Source organism: Pan troglodytes, chromosome 20 (assembly GCF_028858775.2).
Source record: "Pan troglodytes isolate AG18354 chromosome 20, NHGRI_mPanTro3-v2.0_pri, whole genome shotgun sequence".
Lineage (NCBI taxonomy): Eukaryota > Metazoa > Chordata > Mammalia > Primates > Hominidae > Pan > Pan troglodytes.
This window is the reverse complement of record NC_072418.2, coordinates 10,874,363-10,891,967: the sequence shown is the minus strand read 5'-3', so window position 1 is coordinate 10,891,967 and position 17,605 is coordinate 10,874,363. Positions and strand designations below refer to the sequence as shown.

General features: G+C 49.3%; 1 protein-coding gene across 14 annotated transcripts in view; it reads right to left on the bottom strand.

Moving 5' to 3' along the window:
- The window catches only part of HNRNPM (heterogeneous nuclear ribonucleoprotein M), a 44,146-nt gene that overhangs the window by 1,695 nt on the left and 24,846 nt on the right, over nt 1-17,605 (bottom strand). For 4 of the 14 annotated variants that reach the window (XM_063800498.1, XM_063800494.1, XM_063800493.1 and 1 more), the window contains 5 exons: nt 16,230-16,331; nt 13,591-13,635; nt 13,056-13,133; nt 1,020-1,822; nt 351-402 (listed from right to left, as the gene is read on the bottom strand). In XM_063800498.1, the coding sequence (XP_063656568.1) occupies nt 351-402; nt 1,020-1,822; nt 13,056-13,133; nt 13,591-13,635; nt 16,230-16,331 (1,080 nt within the window). Of the gene's footprint in view, nt 1-350; nt 403-1,019; nt 1,823-4,245; nt 4,300-13,055; nt 13,134-13,590; nt 13,636-16,229; nt 16,332-17,605 lie in introns of all 14 variants that reach the window. The other 10 variants (XM_063800492.1, XM_063800497.1, XM_063800491.1 and 7 more) reach the window with 3 other exon arrangements.

Below are 17,605 nucleotides of genomic sequence, written 5' to 3'. Positions count from 1 at the left end.
AGCGACCTTGTCTGGGATGTATTTATTTAGCCCTGCCACCTAGAAGCCAGGTGACCTCAGAAGGAAGACTCTGCCTGACTCATCTGTGAAATGGGGACACTACTACCTTGTTTCAAAGACTCAAAAAGGAAGAAAAAAGGAAATAAGGATGAAATGAGAACACAGCTGAAAAACATGTGACACATCACAGGACACTCAACAACCTGCCTGAGCATTGGCGTGGGCAGAACATGGCAAGGCCATGGGTCCTGAGCCGATGGAGGGGGCTGGGAGGGAGGTTTTGCTGCTGACTCGGCTGCGTCACCAACAAGCATGAGGGAAGCACCTACAAAGCCGTTCCCAACACTTACCGCACTCGTTGAATTTGTCCTTTAGCATCTTCCATGTGAAATCGAATGGCAGCTGAAGGGAAGAAGAAAAGGGAGACTGATGTGTGATTAAACCAAATCCTAAGGCACGCCCTGCAGCTGGTTCTGAGGGCCATGCTAGATTTCTTAGTATACCGAGAAGCTAGCTGCCCTTCAGACTGAGGCGATCAGCAGGAAACTAATAGATCCATGTGGGACAAGGCTGTGAAGCGGCACAGCCAGCTCCCTCCCTGGGGCTCTGCCTGTGGGAGCACCGTGCAGGATGGGACACTCAGGCCTGCGGTGCGCAGCCCACAGTCACTAAATAGTGGCTAAGGGTGGCTGAGCTGGGGAAAATAATTCCGTTACAGCCACTTCTTTCCCTGATTATCGTGCAACACACAGTGCCTCTTCAAGCCAAGCAATCAGAAACTGGAGTCTCTGAGCTCAGCGTCTGCTCCATATTCTAGCACAGTGGAGAGGCCCAGGCTCTTCCAGAACCCACAGTTCTCACATTCCTTACTCGTCCCACTAGCATAAAACGTTTGGGACAGTGGCAAGGAGGTGTGGTCCCCTTTGAAGGGCGCCACCTCTGACTTCATCCTGCTGATCTTTGCCTCCCCTGTCCCCTCATGCTCACCACCACCAAGAAGTTCCCCAAGAGCCACTTACATTTCTCACAAATATCTGGCAGGCCTTCCTGGCCACCCCAGGAGCATGGCCTCCAGCTCCACCAAAGGAACCTGCGAAGCTTCCTCCAAAGTTGCCACGCTCCATCTCGATGGCACGGTCAAAGCTGGCACCGCCACCGCCACCCATGGCCAGGCCCATGCGCTCAATGCCAGCGCCCAGGGCCGGGCCCATGGCGGGGCCCATGCGCTCGAGGCTGTTGGCACCCATGCGCTCCAGGCCCATGCGCTCGAGGCTGTTGGCGCCCATGCGCTCCAGGCCCATCCGCTCCAGGTTGTTGGCGCCCATGCGCTCCAGGCCGGTGGCCATGCGATCCATCACGGGGCCCATGCGCTCCAGGCCAGCTCCCATACCTGCAGGCACCATGCGCTCCATGCTCAGGCCCATGCGCTCGATGGCAGGGCCCATGCGCTCCACGCCAGAGCCCATGCGCTCAATGGTCTGGCCCACACGGTCGATAGGAGCAGCCATGCGCTCAAGGCCGAAGCCCATGCCGGCACCCATGCGCTCCACGCCAGAGCCGATGCGCTCCATGGTCTGGCCCATGCGCTCAATGCTGGAGGCCATGTGGTCGAGGCCCAGCGGGCCCATGCGCTCAATGCCGGAGCCCATGCGCTCCACGGAGCCCATGCGGTCCATGACCAGGCCCATGCGCTCGATCTCGGAGCCCACGCGATCCATGCCGTGGCCCAGGCCCGCGCCCATGCGCTCCATGCCGGCACCCCCGAGGCGGTCAATGCCAGGACCCATCCTCTCGATCCCAGGGACGCTTCCTCCACCTCCACCTGAAACAGGGACACAAAACACAGGTGGGTGTCAAGAACTTGAGTGTGCGTGTGCACAACATGCCAGACCACTTCAGCTCATGGGCATGGATCGGGGGTAAAGGCCCACCATAATTTACCATTAAGACACCCCTCAAATGTTGACGACAGCTACAGCTAGGTGGTGGGCACATGGGGGCCTCCCAGCATTCTCTCTGCTCTATGCCACAGCTGAGATTTCCATAACACAACTTCTAAAGAACACCCCTGTATGTGTGTCTGTGAGGTGCTAGTGTCTGTGACAAGCTTTGTGAACCATGGATGTCAATTCCTGAGACATCTGAGGTTTCTCCATCAGCAGACACTGAGAAATGCTCCAGGGGGAGGCATGGACACCCCCCACTCAGGGGGCCACCCAGGGTAATGAACAGAAGTTACGTGGAGACAAGTTGGAGTCACTCCCACCTTCCCCTCCCAGCCTGTCCCTCTAGGATGCTCTGCTGGGGGCCACTCTGGCTGCATTTCCTTAGTGCTCCCAGGGCACAGAGAAAGGATTTTCGGCCACACCATCAAGCAGAGGTCAAAAAAACACACACCGAGAGATCCTCTGTGTACAAATGCACACAGTTGGCCACTTTTGGGGACCCTATTGTCAGGGAAACCAAATGACTTGCTGGCTTTGGAAAGAAGATGTTGATGGCACTGCAGAGTGGGCTCTGGTAGCGGCTGGGGGTCAGTCAGCAGAATGAAGGGACGCCCCCACCTGTGGTGCTTGCAACTCTGGAAAGCAGGGTCTGGCTCCGTCAGCAAGGCCACCCCTTTGCACATGCCGAGTTTGGGGCTCCTCCCAGAAACCCTGTCGCTTGCCTCTGAGAGTGGCCATCAGCCCAGAGCCAGCCTGTGACCGACCCAAACAGCCTAGTCAAAGATACCAATTCAAGAGGAAACTGGGCAGTTTCTCTAACTGGCTCTGTAACTGGCCACACCGCGCCTGCTTCTCTAGCTGCACAGCACACAGTGAGCGGCCAAAGCAGGCCCGACTCTAAGAATGTGTGACTTTCAGAGGGGAGACGTCTCAGAACTTCCCCACAGTATAAGGAACCTAGCGAGAATGGGCACTTTGCCCAAAGGCATCAGAAATGAGGTGGGACGGCTGGGTGTGGTGGCTCATGCCTGTAATCCCAGTACTTTGGGAGGCCAAGGCGGGCGGAACAAGGTCAGGAGTTCTCGACCAGCCTTGGCCAACATGGTGAAACCCCATCTCTACTAAAATTGCAAAAATTAGCTGGGTGTGGTGGCATGCGCCCGTAGTCCCAGCTACTTGGGAGGCTGAGGCAGGAGAATCGCTTGAACCCAGGAGACGGAGGTCACAGTGAGCCGAGATCGTGCCACTGCACTCTAGCCTGGGCGACAGAGTGAGACTCCGTCTCTCAAAAAAAAAAAAAAAAGAAAAAAAAGAAAAAAAAGAAAAAAAGAAAAAAAGAAATGGGAGGAAATGGTGCCAGCATGGAGCTCCAGAGCCAGCCCAACACAGAAGTCAGGAGGTGAGATGCCAAGATACTCAGAGGGAAAATCAGGCTGAAAAAGTACATTTGGGCCAGGTGTAGTGGCTCACATCTGTCATCCCAGCACTCTGGAGGTATGCAGGTCACTTGAGGCCAGGAGTTTGAGATAAGCCTGGGTAACATGTCAAAATGCCATCTCTACAAAAAAAATCAAAAAATTAGCCAAACCAGGTGGCACACGCCTGTAGTCCCAGCTACTTGGAAGGCTAAAGTGGGAGAATCACTTAGGCCTGGGAAGTCGAGGCCGCAGTGAGCAGAGACTGCACCACGGCACTCCAGCCTGGGAGACAGAGCGAGACTGTCTCCAAAAATGCTCAAAAAGTACATTTTGTTCTCAGTATCCATAAAGCTGTGTATGAATGAAAGATTCAGAACAAAATGTTTCCGGCAGTCATCACTGGGTGATGGGGCTTCAGACCATACTTTCTTCATATTTTCCTAATGAGTACATTTATCTATTTTACAAGCATTTATTACATGTTGGGTGGTGTGCTTTCAGTCTTATCATCAAGTCTAAGGAAAATATATTTACTTTTAGGAATTTATAACGTGGAAAACAAAACCCCCAAATGAGAGGTACTCTAACAATGAGGATGGCCGGCCTGTGCACAGCACGTGCGGAAGCACTCTTTCACATGCATTCACTCTCCACAGAATCCCTGAGGCAGGTACTATTACACCCCCATTTTACAAATGAGTGCTATGAGAAACAGAGAGGTTCAGTGACTTGCCAAATGTCACACAGCTAGAAAAAGGCAGAGCTGCTCCCACCCCAGGCAGTCTGTGTCAGAACCCGCACTTCTCACCACTAAGCTCTACAGTCCCCAGCGATAACAGCCTGTTCTAAAAAAATAAAACATCAAACTAAGCGGTTCCTACCTCCTCCCTGCTTTGCAATGATCTCTCCTCTCTTCAGTGCATTACTTAGGATTTCTAAGGAAATCAGGAAGAAAAAAAAATTAGCCAAATTTCTCTATGGCAATAGAAATGTGCTCATTACAGATTCCAGAGTAGAAATACTACTAATAAAAATGACAAGATAAAGGGAAAGGGGTTTGAGAAACACACGCACAGACAAGATCATTTTACAGAGAACTAGGAGAGTCCTTGATGCTGGGTCACGACGCCAAGACCCCACGTAGCTCCAGAGTCTGAGGCCCAGCGTGCGGGGTCACCTGCGAATGCGCCCAGCAGAGATAGGAGTCATATGCATTCATGAACTGAGAGCCAGAGCAAGAAGGGGGCCATCGGGTCTCACTCAGCGGCAGTTTTCTAAAGCTGGTCCAGGCTCTCAGGACTGAGGCTTCCTTGCCTCACCTGAGCTGAAAAGTAAGCCCCCACCCCCACCCCAGCCAACTTCTTGTTCAGAAGACCGCCCAGCATCACCCACTTGGAGCCCACATTTATCCACCCAGAGGCACCTCTCATTATCATAGAGCAAATTAAAGCTGCAGCTCCACGGACAACCTCAACGCTAACAAATGAGCTCTGCGCGGAAATCCTTGAGCATGCCAGCCCTGCCTGAAATGAGCTGGGTGTGCTGTGACTAGGCAACAGATAAGGTTTCAGGAAAATACCTAAATGCACCCCCCACCAAGTATCCCAAACACAATGCTGCTGCTCACTTGCCCACGGTGCACCCACACCTCTTTAAGGTTTGCCTGATGCTATCATAGCATTACCTTTCCAAGCTTCTGGTCCGTCTTTTGCTATGTAGAAGACACTTGTACCCACCCGCTCTGGTCTCAAAGTATATGCTCAGCAACTTGGACATTAGCCATGAGGCACATTTCGCTTTATGACCATGGCCACAAAGTCATTAAAACCTGTCCCCTGGCCGTGCAGTGGCTCATGCCTGTAATCCCAGCACTTTGGGAGGCCAAGGCGGGTGGATCACCTGAGGTCAGGATCAGCCTGGCCAACATGGTGAGACCCTGTCTCTACTAAAAATACAAAAATTAGCCAGGTATGATGGCAGGTGCCTGTAATCCCAGTTACTCAGGAGGCTGAGGCGGGAGAATCGCTTGAACCCCGGAGGCAGAGGTTGCAGTGAGCCGAGATTGTGCCACTGCACCCCAGCCTGGGCAACAGAGTGAGACTCTGTCTCTAAGAAAAAAAAAAACCACCAAACAACAACAACAAAAGCACCTGCACCCCACACAGCTGCTTCTTATATCCCAACTAACTGCTGTGGGACAAGGTGGGAAAGTTCACCAAGAGACACAGACTTCAGACTACCAGCAGGTACAGCTCATTCTCCCGGGACGCCTGCGATCCTGCCCGGCATGCCTGAGCCGAGGCTGGCTTTCCAGCACCTAGACCAAGCTTGTCCAACACGTCTTACTTTGCTTTGTTCTGTTTTAGGCTTTTTGGCAGCCTGAAACCATGGTTTTTAAGTTTCTGTCTCTAGTAATAAGTGGAAAAGAGGGATAAGGGGCTTTACTGACCCAAACAGAAACCAACTGAGAACCCATGACTATATTCTCCCGTGCACACCCCTGAACTAGATCAAGCTTCCAACTAACACACCTGCAAGACAGCTGCAAAAGCTTTCAACCAACATGCCACTGATTTGCAGAGAATGGCGGAATTCTCCCATCGGCATTCACAGGCCTCCCCACAGACCACAGCTGGAGCCTGTTCTGCCCATGCTCCTCCCCTGCCTCACAGAGACCTGCACCCGCCGCCGCCAGCCGCTCTATCTGCGCACACCTGCTGCCTGTGCCAAGCCCGCTGAGCCCCCTAGCAGAGCCGATGCCCTGAGCAGCGTCTGGCAACCCACGTCTCCACCAGCGTCCTCACTAGGCCACTTGGATGCACAGACCTCTGGCGATGTCCCAAGCCACCCTTAGTATCGCCTCAGCTACACCTCATCCTTGAAGGTCAAAGACCACAGGCCTATCCAAATTTTTGAAGCAGCAAGTACAGCTGTTTGCACAAAGGAGTGCAAAGATCTACTGCCTAGGCACAGGAAGGGGCACCGAGTAGGAAAGCACTATGGAAAGGAGCACCACAATGGTTCACCACTCATGGCAAAGGACACGGGAAAGAGGTCAAGAATTGAATCTTGAAAAACCAACCCAACCACTCTGAGAACCTGATGAGATCACCTTACTCATGTAGGTCTGATCACAGCGGCAGCAGGGAATTCTGGGACAGAGATCGCACAGTCCCAATCAGAAAGAAGGTGTAACCGCAGCGGGAGAGGTGGCGCCCTGCCGGTCAGGACAGGAACAGTTTCCTGTGGCCACATGAAGTGACCTCAAAGGCAAGAAGCCCACATCCACCTCTCTGTGCCACTCATGGGCCACTCCAGAAAGTGGAATTAGGCGAGAGGTGCCGCAAAGTGGCAAGAAGCTGAAGGCTCTTAGCAAGAAAAAGTTCCTACAGAAGTAAAGATGCCTATTTTTTTTTTAAATTTTGAGACAGAGTCTCACTCTGTCGCCCAGGCTAGAGTGCAGTGGTGTCATCTCGGCTCACTGCAACCTCTACCTCCCAGGTTCAAGCAATTCTGCCTCAGCCTCCTGAATAGCTGGGATTGCAGCATGCACCACCATGCCCGGCTAAATTTTTTGTGTTTGTAGTAGAGACGGGGTTTCACCATGTTGGCCAGGCTGGTCTCAAACTCCTAACCTTGTGATCTACCTGCCCAGCCACATGCCATCTATTCTTGCCATAGCTATCCACAAATTAGTATTTGCAGGCCAATGACAGTAAGTTTTATTTTTATTTTATTTTATTTTTTGAGATGGAGTCTCACTCTGTCACCCAGGCTGGAGTGCAGTGGTGTGACCTCGGCTCACTGCAACCTCCGCCTCCCAGGTTCAAGCAATTCTCTGCCTCAGCCTCCCAAGTAGCTGGGATTACAGGCACCCGCCACCATGCCCGGCTAATTTTTGTATTTTTAGTAGAGACGGGGTTTCACCACATTGGCCAGGCTGGTCTTGAACTCCTAACCTCGTGATTCACCAGCCTTGGCCTCCCAAAGTGCTGGGAATACAGGCATGAGCCACCGCGCCCGGCCAGTAAGTTTTAAAATATTTCTTTGGCCGGGTGCGGTGGCTCATGCCTGTAATCCCAGCACTTTGGGAGGCCGAGGCGTGTGAATCACGAGGTCCCGAGTTCAAGACCAGCCTGGCCAAGATGGTGAAACCCCATCTCTACAAAAATACAAAAAATTAGCCGGACATGGTGGCACGCGCCTGTAATCCCAGCTACTCTGGAGGCTGAGGCAGAGAACAGCTTAAACCTGGAGGGGCAGAGCTTGCAGTGAGCCAAGATTGCGCCACTGCGCTCCAGCCTGGGCAATAGAGCGAGACTCTGTTGCAAAAAAAAAAAAATTTTTTTTTTTAAAAATACACCGCTGGCCAGGCATAGTGGCTGTTGCCTATAACCCCAGCACCTTGGGAGGCCAAGGCGGGAGGATCACTTGAGCCCAGGAATTTGTGATAAGCCTGGGCAACATACAGAGACTCTGTCTCTACAAAAAAATTAATTAGCTGGGCATGGTGGCATGTGCCTGTGTTCCTAGCCACTCAGAGGCAAAGGTAGGAGGATTGCTTCAGCCTGCTACAGTGAGATCATACCCACTGCACTCCAGCCCAGATGACAGAGCGAGACTGTCTTAAAAAAGAATCTTGCCCCTCTGATGAGCTGAAGGATGAATCTGATGACCACCTTTCTAGGGCCTTCATAAATTTGAAGAATACAGCTAATATAAAATGGACACCAACAGACCTGGCGTGATGGCTCACACCTGTAATCCTAGCACTTTGGGAGGCAGAGGCAGGTGGATCACTTGAGGTCAGGACTCAAGACCAGCCTGGCCAACACAGTGAAACCCTATCTCATTAAAAATACAAGAAAATTAGCTGGGTGTGGTGGCGCGCCCCTGCAGTGCCAGCTACTCAAGAGGCTGAAGCAGGAGAACCACTTGAAACCGGGAGGTGGAGGCCGCAGTGAGCTGAGATCGCACCACTGCACTCCAGCCTGGGCAACAAAGCGAGACTCTGTCTTGAAAAAAAAAAAAAAAGAAAGAAAGAAAAAAGAGGAGGAAATTGCTCTGCCGCCTAACCAAAACTGAAAAAATAATCTCTGCATACAGATAGGCCTAAATACTCAAGACCTTCCAACTTTAGAAAACCTCTCTAGTCGGTCTAGATGCCTCTTTCAAAGGCATCAGCAAGTGCACAACTCACTCCATCCTGATAACTGGACTGGACACCACAGCACCCTGGGGTAAGGAACTCCTGCCCCAATTAGCAGGGCTTTGAAACACGCTCCAGGCCTAGGGAGTCAGAGGGCCATCAAACACTCTCCAGGCCTAGGGGGCCAGAAAGTCAAGTGCACGCAGCAGTTTCCATTCCCACAGCCTGCACAACCTTATGCCAATTTTTTAAAAAGCCATCTGAAAAGACTTAAAGACAAATAATGCTACTGATATAGCAATAAAACACTAAAAGACCCAAATTTTTTACCTAGGTCTAAAACAACATCTTTTTTAAAAGCTTAAAAAAACCCAGCTGACTCTAAGAGAGCAGGGACATCAGGTAAACCCTGGCAGCCTGCACCCCAGAGGGCAGACCCCAGCCACTGAGGCCCACAGGGCCTTCTTACTCATTCCTCTGCCAAGAGGCTCTCCAAAGCTTCGAGATATCCCCATCTCCTTCCTGGCAAAGTCTCTTTCAAGTCCTCCACCCATGCCACGCTCCATCTCTGTGGAAAAATCACCCTAGGCCTTTCCAGGAATACCACGGTGTCTGAGACATCAAAAACAAAACAAAATGTATACACACGACAGCCACCACCAAGTCAGCATGTTTAACTCTTCTGCAGGAAACCATTATTCATTCTTTATTCCCTAAAAAACAAAGTCACTGCAACTGAATCCCTGAACAACCTACCTAACATTAGTCCATCAAGGACCAACGAACAACTTCCATTACAGCCACACAAACCACACATACTGGGTACACCAAGCATTCGCTACCACAGTAACCAAGAGGTCCCCTGCAGTGCAGCTAAATCAAACGTAGGCTGCAGAAGGTACCACCTACTGGGCACTCAACACATGCCCTACCCCAAAGGCTTTGTGTATAATTCCATCAACTCTTCACAACCATGCCACGCACGCCTGTTACCCTCCACCACCACTACCACTTTACAAAGAAATTGAGGCTCACACAATTTAGTAACTTGACCAAGGTCACATGCTGGTGAGAGGTGAGGCAAAGGCTGGGACTCAAATCCAGTGCAAAAGCCCATCCTCTAATACAGAAGCCTGTGGCCTAACACAGAAATGCGTGTGCACGGCGAGACGTATGTCTGCACAGAAAGACCTCTCTGCTGACAACTGCAGTGGCTGCATCTACATAATGGGGTTTGGGTCACAACTTTCTCATATTTTGTAAGGTTCTTTTTTTTTTTTTTTTTTTTTTGAGACAGGGTTTCACTCTGTCCACCCAAGCTCCCAAGCTGGAATGCAGTGGCGTGATCATGCTTCACTGCAGCCTCCACCTCCTGGGCTCAAGTCATCCTCCCACCTGAGTTTCCCAGGCAGCTAGCACAGGTGTACGGCATCATGCCCGGCTAATTTTATTTTTTGTAGAGAGGAGGTCTCACTATGTTGCCCTGACTGGTCTTGAACTCCTGAGCTCAAGTGATCCTCCTGCCTCAGCCTCCCAAAGTGTTAGGATAACAGGTGTGAGCCACTACACCCAGCCTTACAATGTCTTTTAAAACAAAGGTCCTAGCTTCTGCCGGGAAAGGCCCACCACAGTGGTCACTTGCTTGAGAAGCCTTTCGTGATTCCTACTGCTGGCCACTTCTTTCCTTGTGCATCCATCTCATGCAGGCTGAAATGGGGATCACACTTTTCATGCTGTGAGGTCCTTGAAGAATCTCTCCCTCCCATGCTGAGAAGGCCTTGAAGAATCTAGTTATTAATCATCTCACTCCTTAGAAATGTCAGGTAAGACAGGTGCGATGTAATGAACACCTTGCATTATACAGCCAGAGACCCTATCTTTCAATAAAATAAGCAATTCCATTAAAGATGTGGCAGCAGCAGCACATTATGAATTAACAAGGACTGGCTGCCAATGGTGGGCTTAACATTCCTAGTTTGAATTAACCCAAGTGACCTCATGGTTCCGCTCCTCATGGGTGCTATCTGCTGGATAGCAGAGCCCAGGAGTCGGTGGCGGTGGGAGGGTGGGGGGGACGGCGGCAGGGACAGAACCCTGCAGCCCCGCAGCGGCATCCTCATGGAGTTCTGCTGCTCTCCTTCCATCCTGCCACCTGTCTGCAAGAAGGCAGCACCCCACTCCAGACAAGCATGCCACAGGCTGGCATCAGCATGTTGGAAAGGACCTCACAACTCATCTTACTGGCTGTCAACAGGGCCCCAGAGCTCAGGGAGCACCATGAACTCCAATTTACACCCACAAAGGGTAGCATTTTCACTGTCAAACACTGCCTCACTACAGTCAGTTTTTGACATTTAACAATCTCTTTTTTTTAACATTAATCTCAATGCGCTGGGATTACAGGTGTGAGCCACCGCGCCTGGCCGACATTTAACGATCTTTTGATTTACATTTTTATAGTCACTCTATCAAGATTTGACTCATGCTGAGTGTGGGTCCTGGGAACCTGCATGACCAGCAGTCTGATGGGAGCACCCATGACCATAATGGCTACACTCTAGTCATGAATTAACATTTCATTAAACCCAAACGTCTGCTTCAATTCTTCCTCCAGTGTGATGTACAGTTTCCTTGCAGTGCCCAAGGGCTCTAGAGCTCATCCCACCCAAACCAAAGAATGCTGGTCAAGTGGGAAGGAGTCCCTGTTCTCAGCTGTAGAGGGTGTGGGGAGCACTCCGAGTGCCGTATCTCAGAACATCTAAGAACAGTCTAGGAAAACACACTCCATTTGTGGTCCTCCAGAGAATCAGCACTTGGAATCCTTCGCCACCGCGTACCCCAGGCTCTGAATCCTGACTGCGAGATTACACCTGCCAGTTCACCACCGACTGTGTCACACAGCTCAGCACAGCTCCCAGGCCAACCCATCCTGATTTCCATCTACTTCTAAACTGCATCACTCTACTCCTCACAGCAACAACTCAAATTCCCTAATGACTAATCTGTTCTTTAAAAAAAAAAAAAAGAGAGAGATGGGGTTTCGCAGTGTTGCCTAGGCTGATCTTGAACTCCTGAGCTCAAGCAATCCTCTTACCCCAGCCTCCCAAAGCAGACCTTTGTTGCTTTATTACTAATGGTGACAACTTTCCTACATCCTTTTACCAGCTTCTAGAACAAGGCACCCATGAAGAAGGCAACACACATCATGCCCCACTGCTCCCTGTGCACCGGAAGAAGGGCCTGATCATCAGGGACAGCCGCCTTTCAAGCCTGACAATGATGTGTGTCCTTGTACCATTTTCACATCCTTTGTTATGGCAGACCCGCAAAGGAAGGTTTATACCTAAATCCCTAATGACTTCTCATTCCAAGAAAGTTTCTGTGTAAAAAAGCAGCAGCTTTCCTGCGGTGAAGGAGAAGGTCAAAGAGTCACCAACACATAGAGGATTTCAAAAAGGAAAATTTCCAATTTCTCATGCACACTCTACAGCCCTGCTGGTGCCCTGGGCCAAGTGCTGTGCTGGAGGCACTTCTAAAAGGCAGGATTCCCACATGATGAAGTGCCAGGCTCTGGAGCAAGACAGCCTGGGTTCACATGCAGGCACCACTGTTTACCAGTCACTTGACCTAGGCATGTCACTCTCTGTGCCTCAGTTTCAGATGAAACAAGGATAGCAGTATGTACATATCATGTGGTTCTCACAAAGACTAAATGAAATACTACATTGTTATTATATTATTATATTTCTGCTAAAAAGTTGGGGGCAGGTGCCGAGCACGGTGGCTCACGCCTGTAAACCCAGCACTTTGGGAGGCTGAGGCAGGCGGATCACATGAAGTCAGGAGTTCGAGGCCAGCCTGCCCAACATGGTGAAACTCCGACTCTACTAAACATATAAAAATTAGCCAGGCATGGTGGCGCACACCTGTAATCCCAGCTACTCAGGAGGCTGGAGCAGGAGAATCACTTGAACCTGGGAGGCGGAGGTTGCAGTGAGCCAAGATCGCACCATTGCACTCCAGCCTGGGTGACAGAGTGAGACCCTGTCTCAAAAAAAAAAAAAAAAAAAAAGTTGGTGGAGGATTTGAATTATACCAAACCAGAATTTGCATTATGTAAATGCTAAATTAAAAGAGCCTGTGATTTTTATTAACGCCTCTATAGACAACTTGTAGCTGGGGCAGATGACCAAGAACTACCCTTTGCAGCACTCCCAGAGACAAACTTGATTACAAACTTTAAAGAATCCCTCATACTCGGAGACCATAACCACGAACGTGTACATGCTTTTTAACACTGTACTCGAAAATTACTGCAAAGCTTGGGAACACAGGACATCTCAAAAGACTAGCGACCAAGTGAAGTAAGTCTACTATTATGTCTAGTTTTTGAAATATTTAAGGCAATTCAAAAGACATTTGATTCGGTTGAAAAGCAGAAGTGAGAAACCACTTATTCAGTGGATCTGCAGCCTAAAAGTCACCTGAGAGGCAACAGCCGGCAAAGGGTGAGTGAAAGCAGGAAGAAAACACGATGCTTACCATTTATCCTGCCCATGTTCATCCCAGATCCAAATCGACCCATGTTTTCCATACCACCACCAAAGGGCCCCTCCATTCCTGCAAGAGAGGTTCACATTTCAGCATCATCCAACAAGACTGCTTAGACTAAGCAGGGAAAGAAAAATTCTATCACATGTTTCAACTGGGGTATCTTCTGCCAAGAACTTACCAAGTTTAAAGGCTTTTGAAAAACAAAAAAATGCTAGCACCCTTGTTTAAAAATCACCCATCTTCAAAAAGCTGGTCTGATCCAACCCCCTCAATGAATAGACAAGCAAAAAGAGGCATAGAGATGGAGTGGTCTGCCCAAGGTCACAGAGCTAGTTAGTGAGACAGCCAGAACCAAAAGCCAAGACACCCGCTGGAAGGATGGACAGGCAGGAGGAAGTCATTTCTAGACTCAAACTGAAACCAAAGAGAATTTCATGCAGGGTTTAAACAAGAAAGAAAAGAGGAAAGAGAGAAATCTATGCCTAAAAGTGATTATGCTTGTACTTCATTTTAAATTTCTTACCTCCCATTTTATTTATTCCAAATCCTATGCCTTCCATTCCCATTCCTTAAAAAGAAAAAGTCAATGCAAACTAAAATTATGTCAAAGCAGTAAATAACGTTTGAACTTAAAAAGCATAATTCCAAACCAGCAAATGAACTCAAAAGAAAATCCCTGATGACAAGTATATTTTATATATTTTAATCAGCAAGAAAAAAAGCCCTTACCATTTCAACTGTCAAATATCATATAGCTTTTTTTTTTTTTTTTTTAAACACAGTATTGCTCTGTCACCCAGGCTGGAATGCAATGGCACAATCTTGGCTCACTGCAACCTCCACCTCCCGGGTTCAAGCAATTCTCCTGCCTCAGCCTCCCGACTAGCTGAGATTACAGGCGCCTGCTACCACGCCTGGCTAAACTTTTTCTGAGGGATCTACATACTTTAATGACCCAGTCGGGCAGGGTTTTTGTGTTTTTTTGTTTTTGAGATAGGGTCTCCTTCTGTCACTGGGGCTGGAATGCAGTGGCATGGTCACAGCTCCCTGCAGCCTCAACATCCCAGGCTCAAGTGATCCTCTTGCCTCAGCCTCCCAAGTAGCTGGGACTACAGGTGTACGCCACCACACCTGGCTAATTTTTTTTATATTTTGTAGAGATGGAGTCTCACTATGTCGCCTAGACTAGTCTCAAACCCTTGGCCTCCAAATTGCTGGGACTACAGGCATAAGCCACCACACCAGGCCTCAAGTTAGGCAGTATTAAACATGAAATAGAATTATAAGACACATTCTATGGAACATAAACTTTTTAGAAAATTTTAGGGAACAGAAGTAGATTTTTTTAAAAAATCCCTGTTAAGGGTGGGCGTGGTGACTCACACCTGTAATCCCAGCACTTCAGGAAGCCGAGGCGGGTGGATCACCTGAGGTCAGGAGTTCCAGCCCGGCCTGACCAACATGGTGAAACCCTGTCTCTACTAAATACAAAAAATTAGCTGGGTGTGGTGGCACATGCCTGTAATCCCAGCTACTTGGGAGGCTGAGGCAGGAGAATCGCTTGAACCCAGGAGGCAGAGATTGAGTGCAGTAAGCTGAGATTGAGCCATTGCACTCCAGCCTGGGCAACAAGAGCAAAATCCGTCTCAATCAATCAATCAATCAATCCCTGTTAAAGGTAAAATCTTCAAAACAAAAACCAGTTCCTAAAAACACCAAGACTTCCTCCCCAACCCCCAGTCTTTCTGTTTAGATGTCAGACATGGGGTGTGTGTGTTTTGGGTCGGGGGAAACGTTAACAGCCATTTGAAGTTGTGGCCCAGAATTTAAGTCAGCCCCAGGGTGACTCTGGAAGAGAGTCTAGGGATATGCAACACTGACAATGGTGGGATAGAGGGGCTTCCATATTCCAATTTCAAAGGATTCCAACAAAGACCAAAGTCTGAGGTCATAAAAATGACATATTCCTTAAAAGAATCAAAATACATCATTACACAGAAATGAAAATGCTAAACAGCAAAGCCTGAGTTTATTCTACACATCAAAGCTTTCATGCAGGTTTGTTTTTTTGTTTTTTGTTTTTTTTGTTTTTTTGGAGACGGACTCTCACTCTGTTGCCAGGCTGAAGTGCAGTCATGTGATCTCAGCTCACTGCAACCTCCACCTCCCGGGTTCAAGTGATCTCCTGCCTCAGCCTCCTGAGTAGCTGGGATTACAGGCACACGCCACCACGCCTGGCTAATTTTTGTATTTTTAGTAGAGATGGAGTTTTGCCACGTGGGCCAAGCTGGTCTCAAATTCCCGACCTCGGGTGATCTGCCTGCCTCGGCCTCCCAAAGTGCTGGGATCCCTGCCTTCTTAAAGACAACACTGTCCACCATGCTTCCTGTGACGGCCACGTTGTCACAGAGTGAGGCCCTCTCCATCTTTTTTTTCTGTCACCCAGGCTGGAGTGCAATGGCGCAATCTCGGCTCACTGCAACCTCCGCCTCCCGGGTTCAAGCAATTCTCCTGCCTCAGCCTCTTGAGTAACTGGGATTACAGGCGTGCGCCACCACGCCCGGCTAATTGTTGTATTTTTAGTAGAGATGGGGTTTCACCATGTTGGCCAGGATGGTCTCAAACTCCTGACCTTGCGATCCGCCTACCTCGGCCTCCCAAAGTGCTGGGATTACAGGCGTGAGCCACCGTGCCTGGCCTCTCCACCTTTTTTGCATCTATCAATGCCCCTAGCTCTCTAGCAGCAGCTGTGCAAACACCAGGAGGGCCCAAAGGGGTCTTGGTAAGACACTTTTCAGGGCACTGCGGCAATGCTATGGTCCCGTGGTCAGGAGACCTGCAGCCTGTCAGTAACTGACAGTGTGACCTTGAGCAAGATCAACTCTCTGGCTTGCCTCCTCTTACCAAATGGCACAACGATTTCAGCTTAGAAGGTTGTTGTGAGGTTACAATGAAAAAGCATAATGACTTTTTAAAAAATGACTCAACTTGATAAAAATACAAAATACTGCCTTTATTCAAAATGAGGCAGAGATGAATAAGGAGGGAATTTTGTCCCAGTTAAATATTTATTCCATTTAAACTACTCAAAGTCCAGTTGCCCCAATAATTAATAATTTTCACTTCCCCAAACCACCAAGCAAGGTGCACTGTCATTCTCACCTGCGGGACCTATGTTTCCCATTCCGATGCCTTTATTCAGGTGATTGGCATCAATGGGTTGCCCTCCTGGTCCTAACCCCATGCCAATACCACCAAGGCCATCTGGAAAGAAAAGAGAAAGAAGCTTAGTTTTCCCCTATTTAGCAAACCTTGACCCTCAAAGGAAAAGAGTGTTTAGTGAGTTGCAGCTATCCACTTCAGCCTACCCACCACCCCCACCCACCAGTGACCCCAGGGCCCAATGCAAAATTCAACATCGGCACACTTGGAAACAGAGCCTTGTTCTGGCGTTTGGGATATGTGTGTATACAACAAAGGCGGCTGAAAACCAACACGGGAAAGTTAACAACCCCCACACTAAGATTCTTGAGAGCCTATTTGTTTCACTAACCCATGGACTAAGAACTGTCTGATCAAAAAAGGTGACTCAAGACATCAGGTGGCAAGCAGCACAAATGTGCCCAATCCCTAGTAGCCCGAAGGATGTTTCTCATGAAAAAACACATTACAAACCAGCCAATCAACATCCTGGGTGTACACTACTCTCTGAATCTGGGTGGTTTTAGTAACAATGAAGCTAATGTATGTATTCAAAGAACCTATCTTCCTTCCCCCAAAGCTTCCTAACCCACAACTGGATACCCAGCCCACACTCAACTCCATGCCCTACCAACACAGACAGTGACACAGAAATACAGGCTGGTCTCTGGAAACAGCCAAAAGAGCTGACACTTGCAATATTTGGGGTAACCACCATCTGAGGCTTAAACTACAACCAGGTAAGGTTTTAAAAATCGTAACAAGGGCAGGTGCAGTGGCTCACGCCTGAAATCCCAGCACTTTGGGAGGCCAAGACGGGTGGATCACCTGAGGTCAGGAGTTCGAGACCATCCTGGCCAACATGGCAAAACCCCATCTCTACTAAAAAAAAAACAAAAATTAGCCTGGCATGGTGGCACATGCCTGTAATCGCTGCTACTTGGGAGGCTGACAGAAGAATCACTAGAACCCAGGAAATGGAGGTTGCAGCGAGCCGAGACCGCACCACTGCACTCCAGCCTGGGCGACAGAGCGAGACTCCATCAAAAAGAAAGAAGAAAGAAAAAGGAAGAAAGGAAGAAAGGAAGGAAAGAAAGCAAACAAAGTTCATTTAAAAAGTAAATAAAACCTGCCACCACTTCCCAGGCGTTTCATCTGATGAACATTCCATCTTTAATTGCATAGCAACAGCAGCAAGAGATCGCCACGGTGACTTACTCCCCCAAAGCACTGAAGGCTTTGAAGTCAAGCCTCCGAAATGGCCGGGAGACCAAGAGCCATGGATAACAGGCTCCCTGGAGCAGTGTGCTCCTCCTCCTGCTCCAGCACAAGAGTCA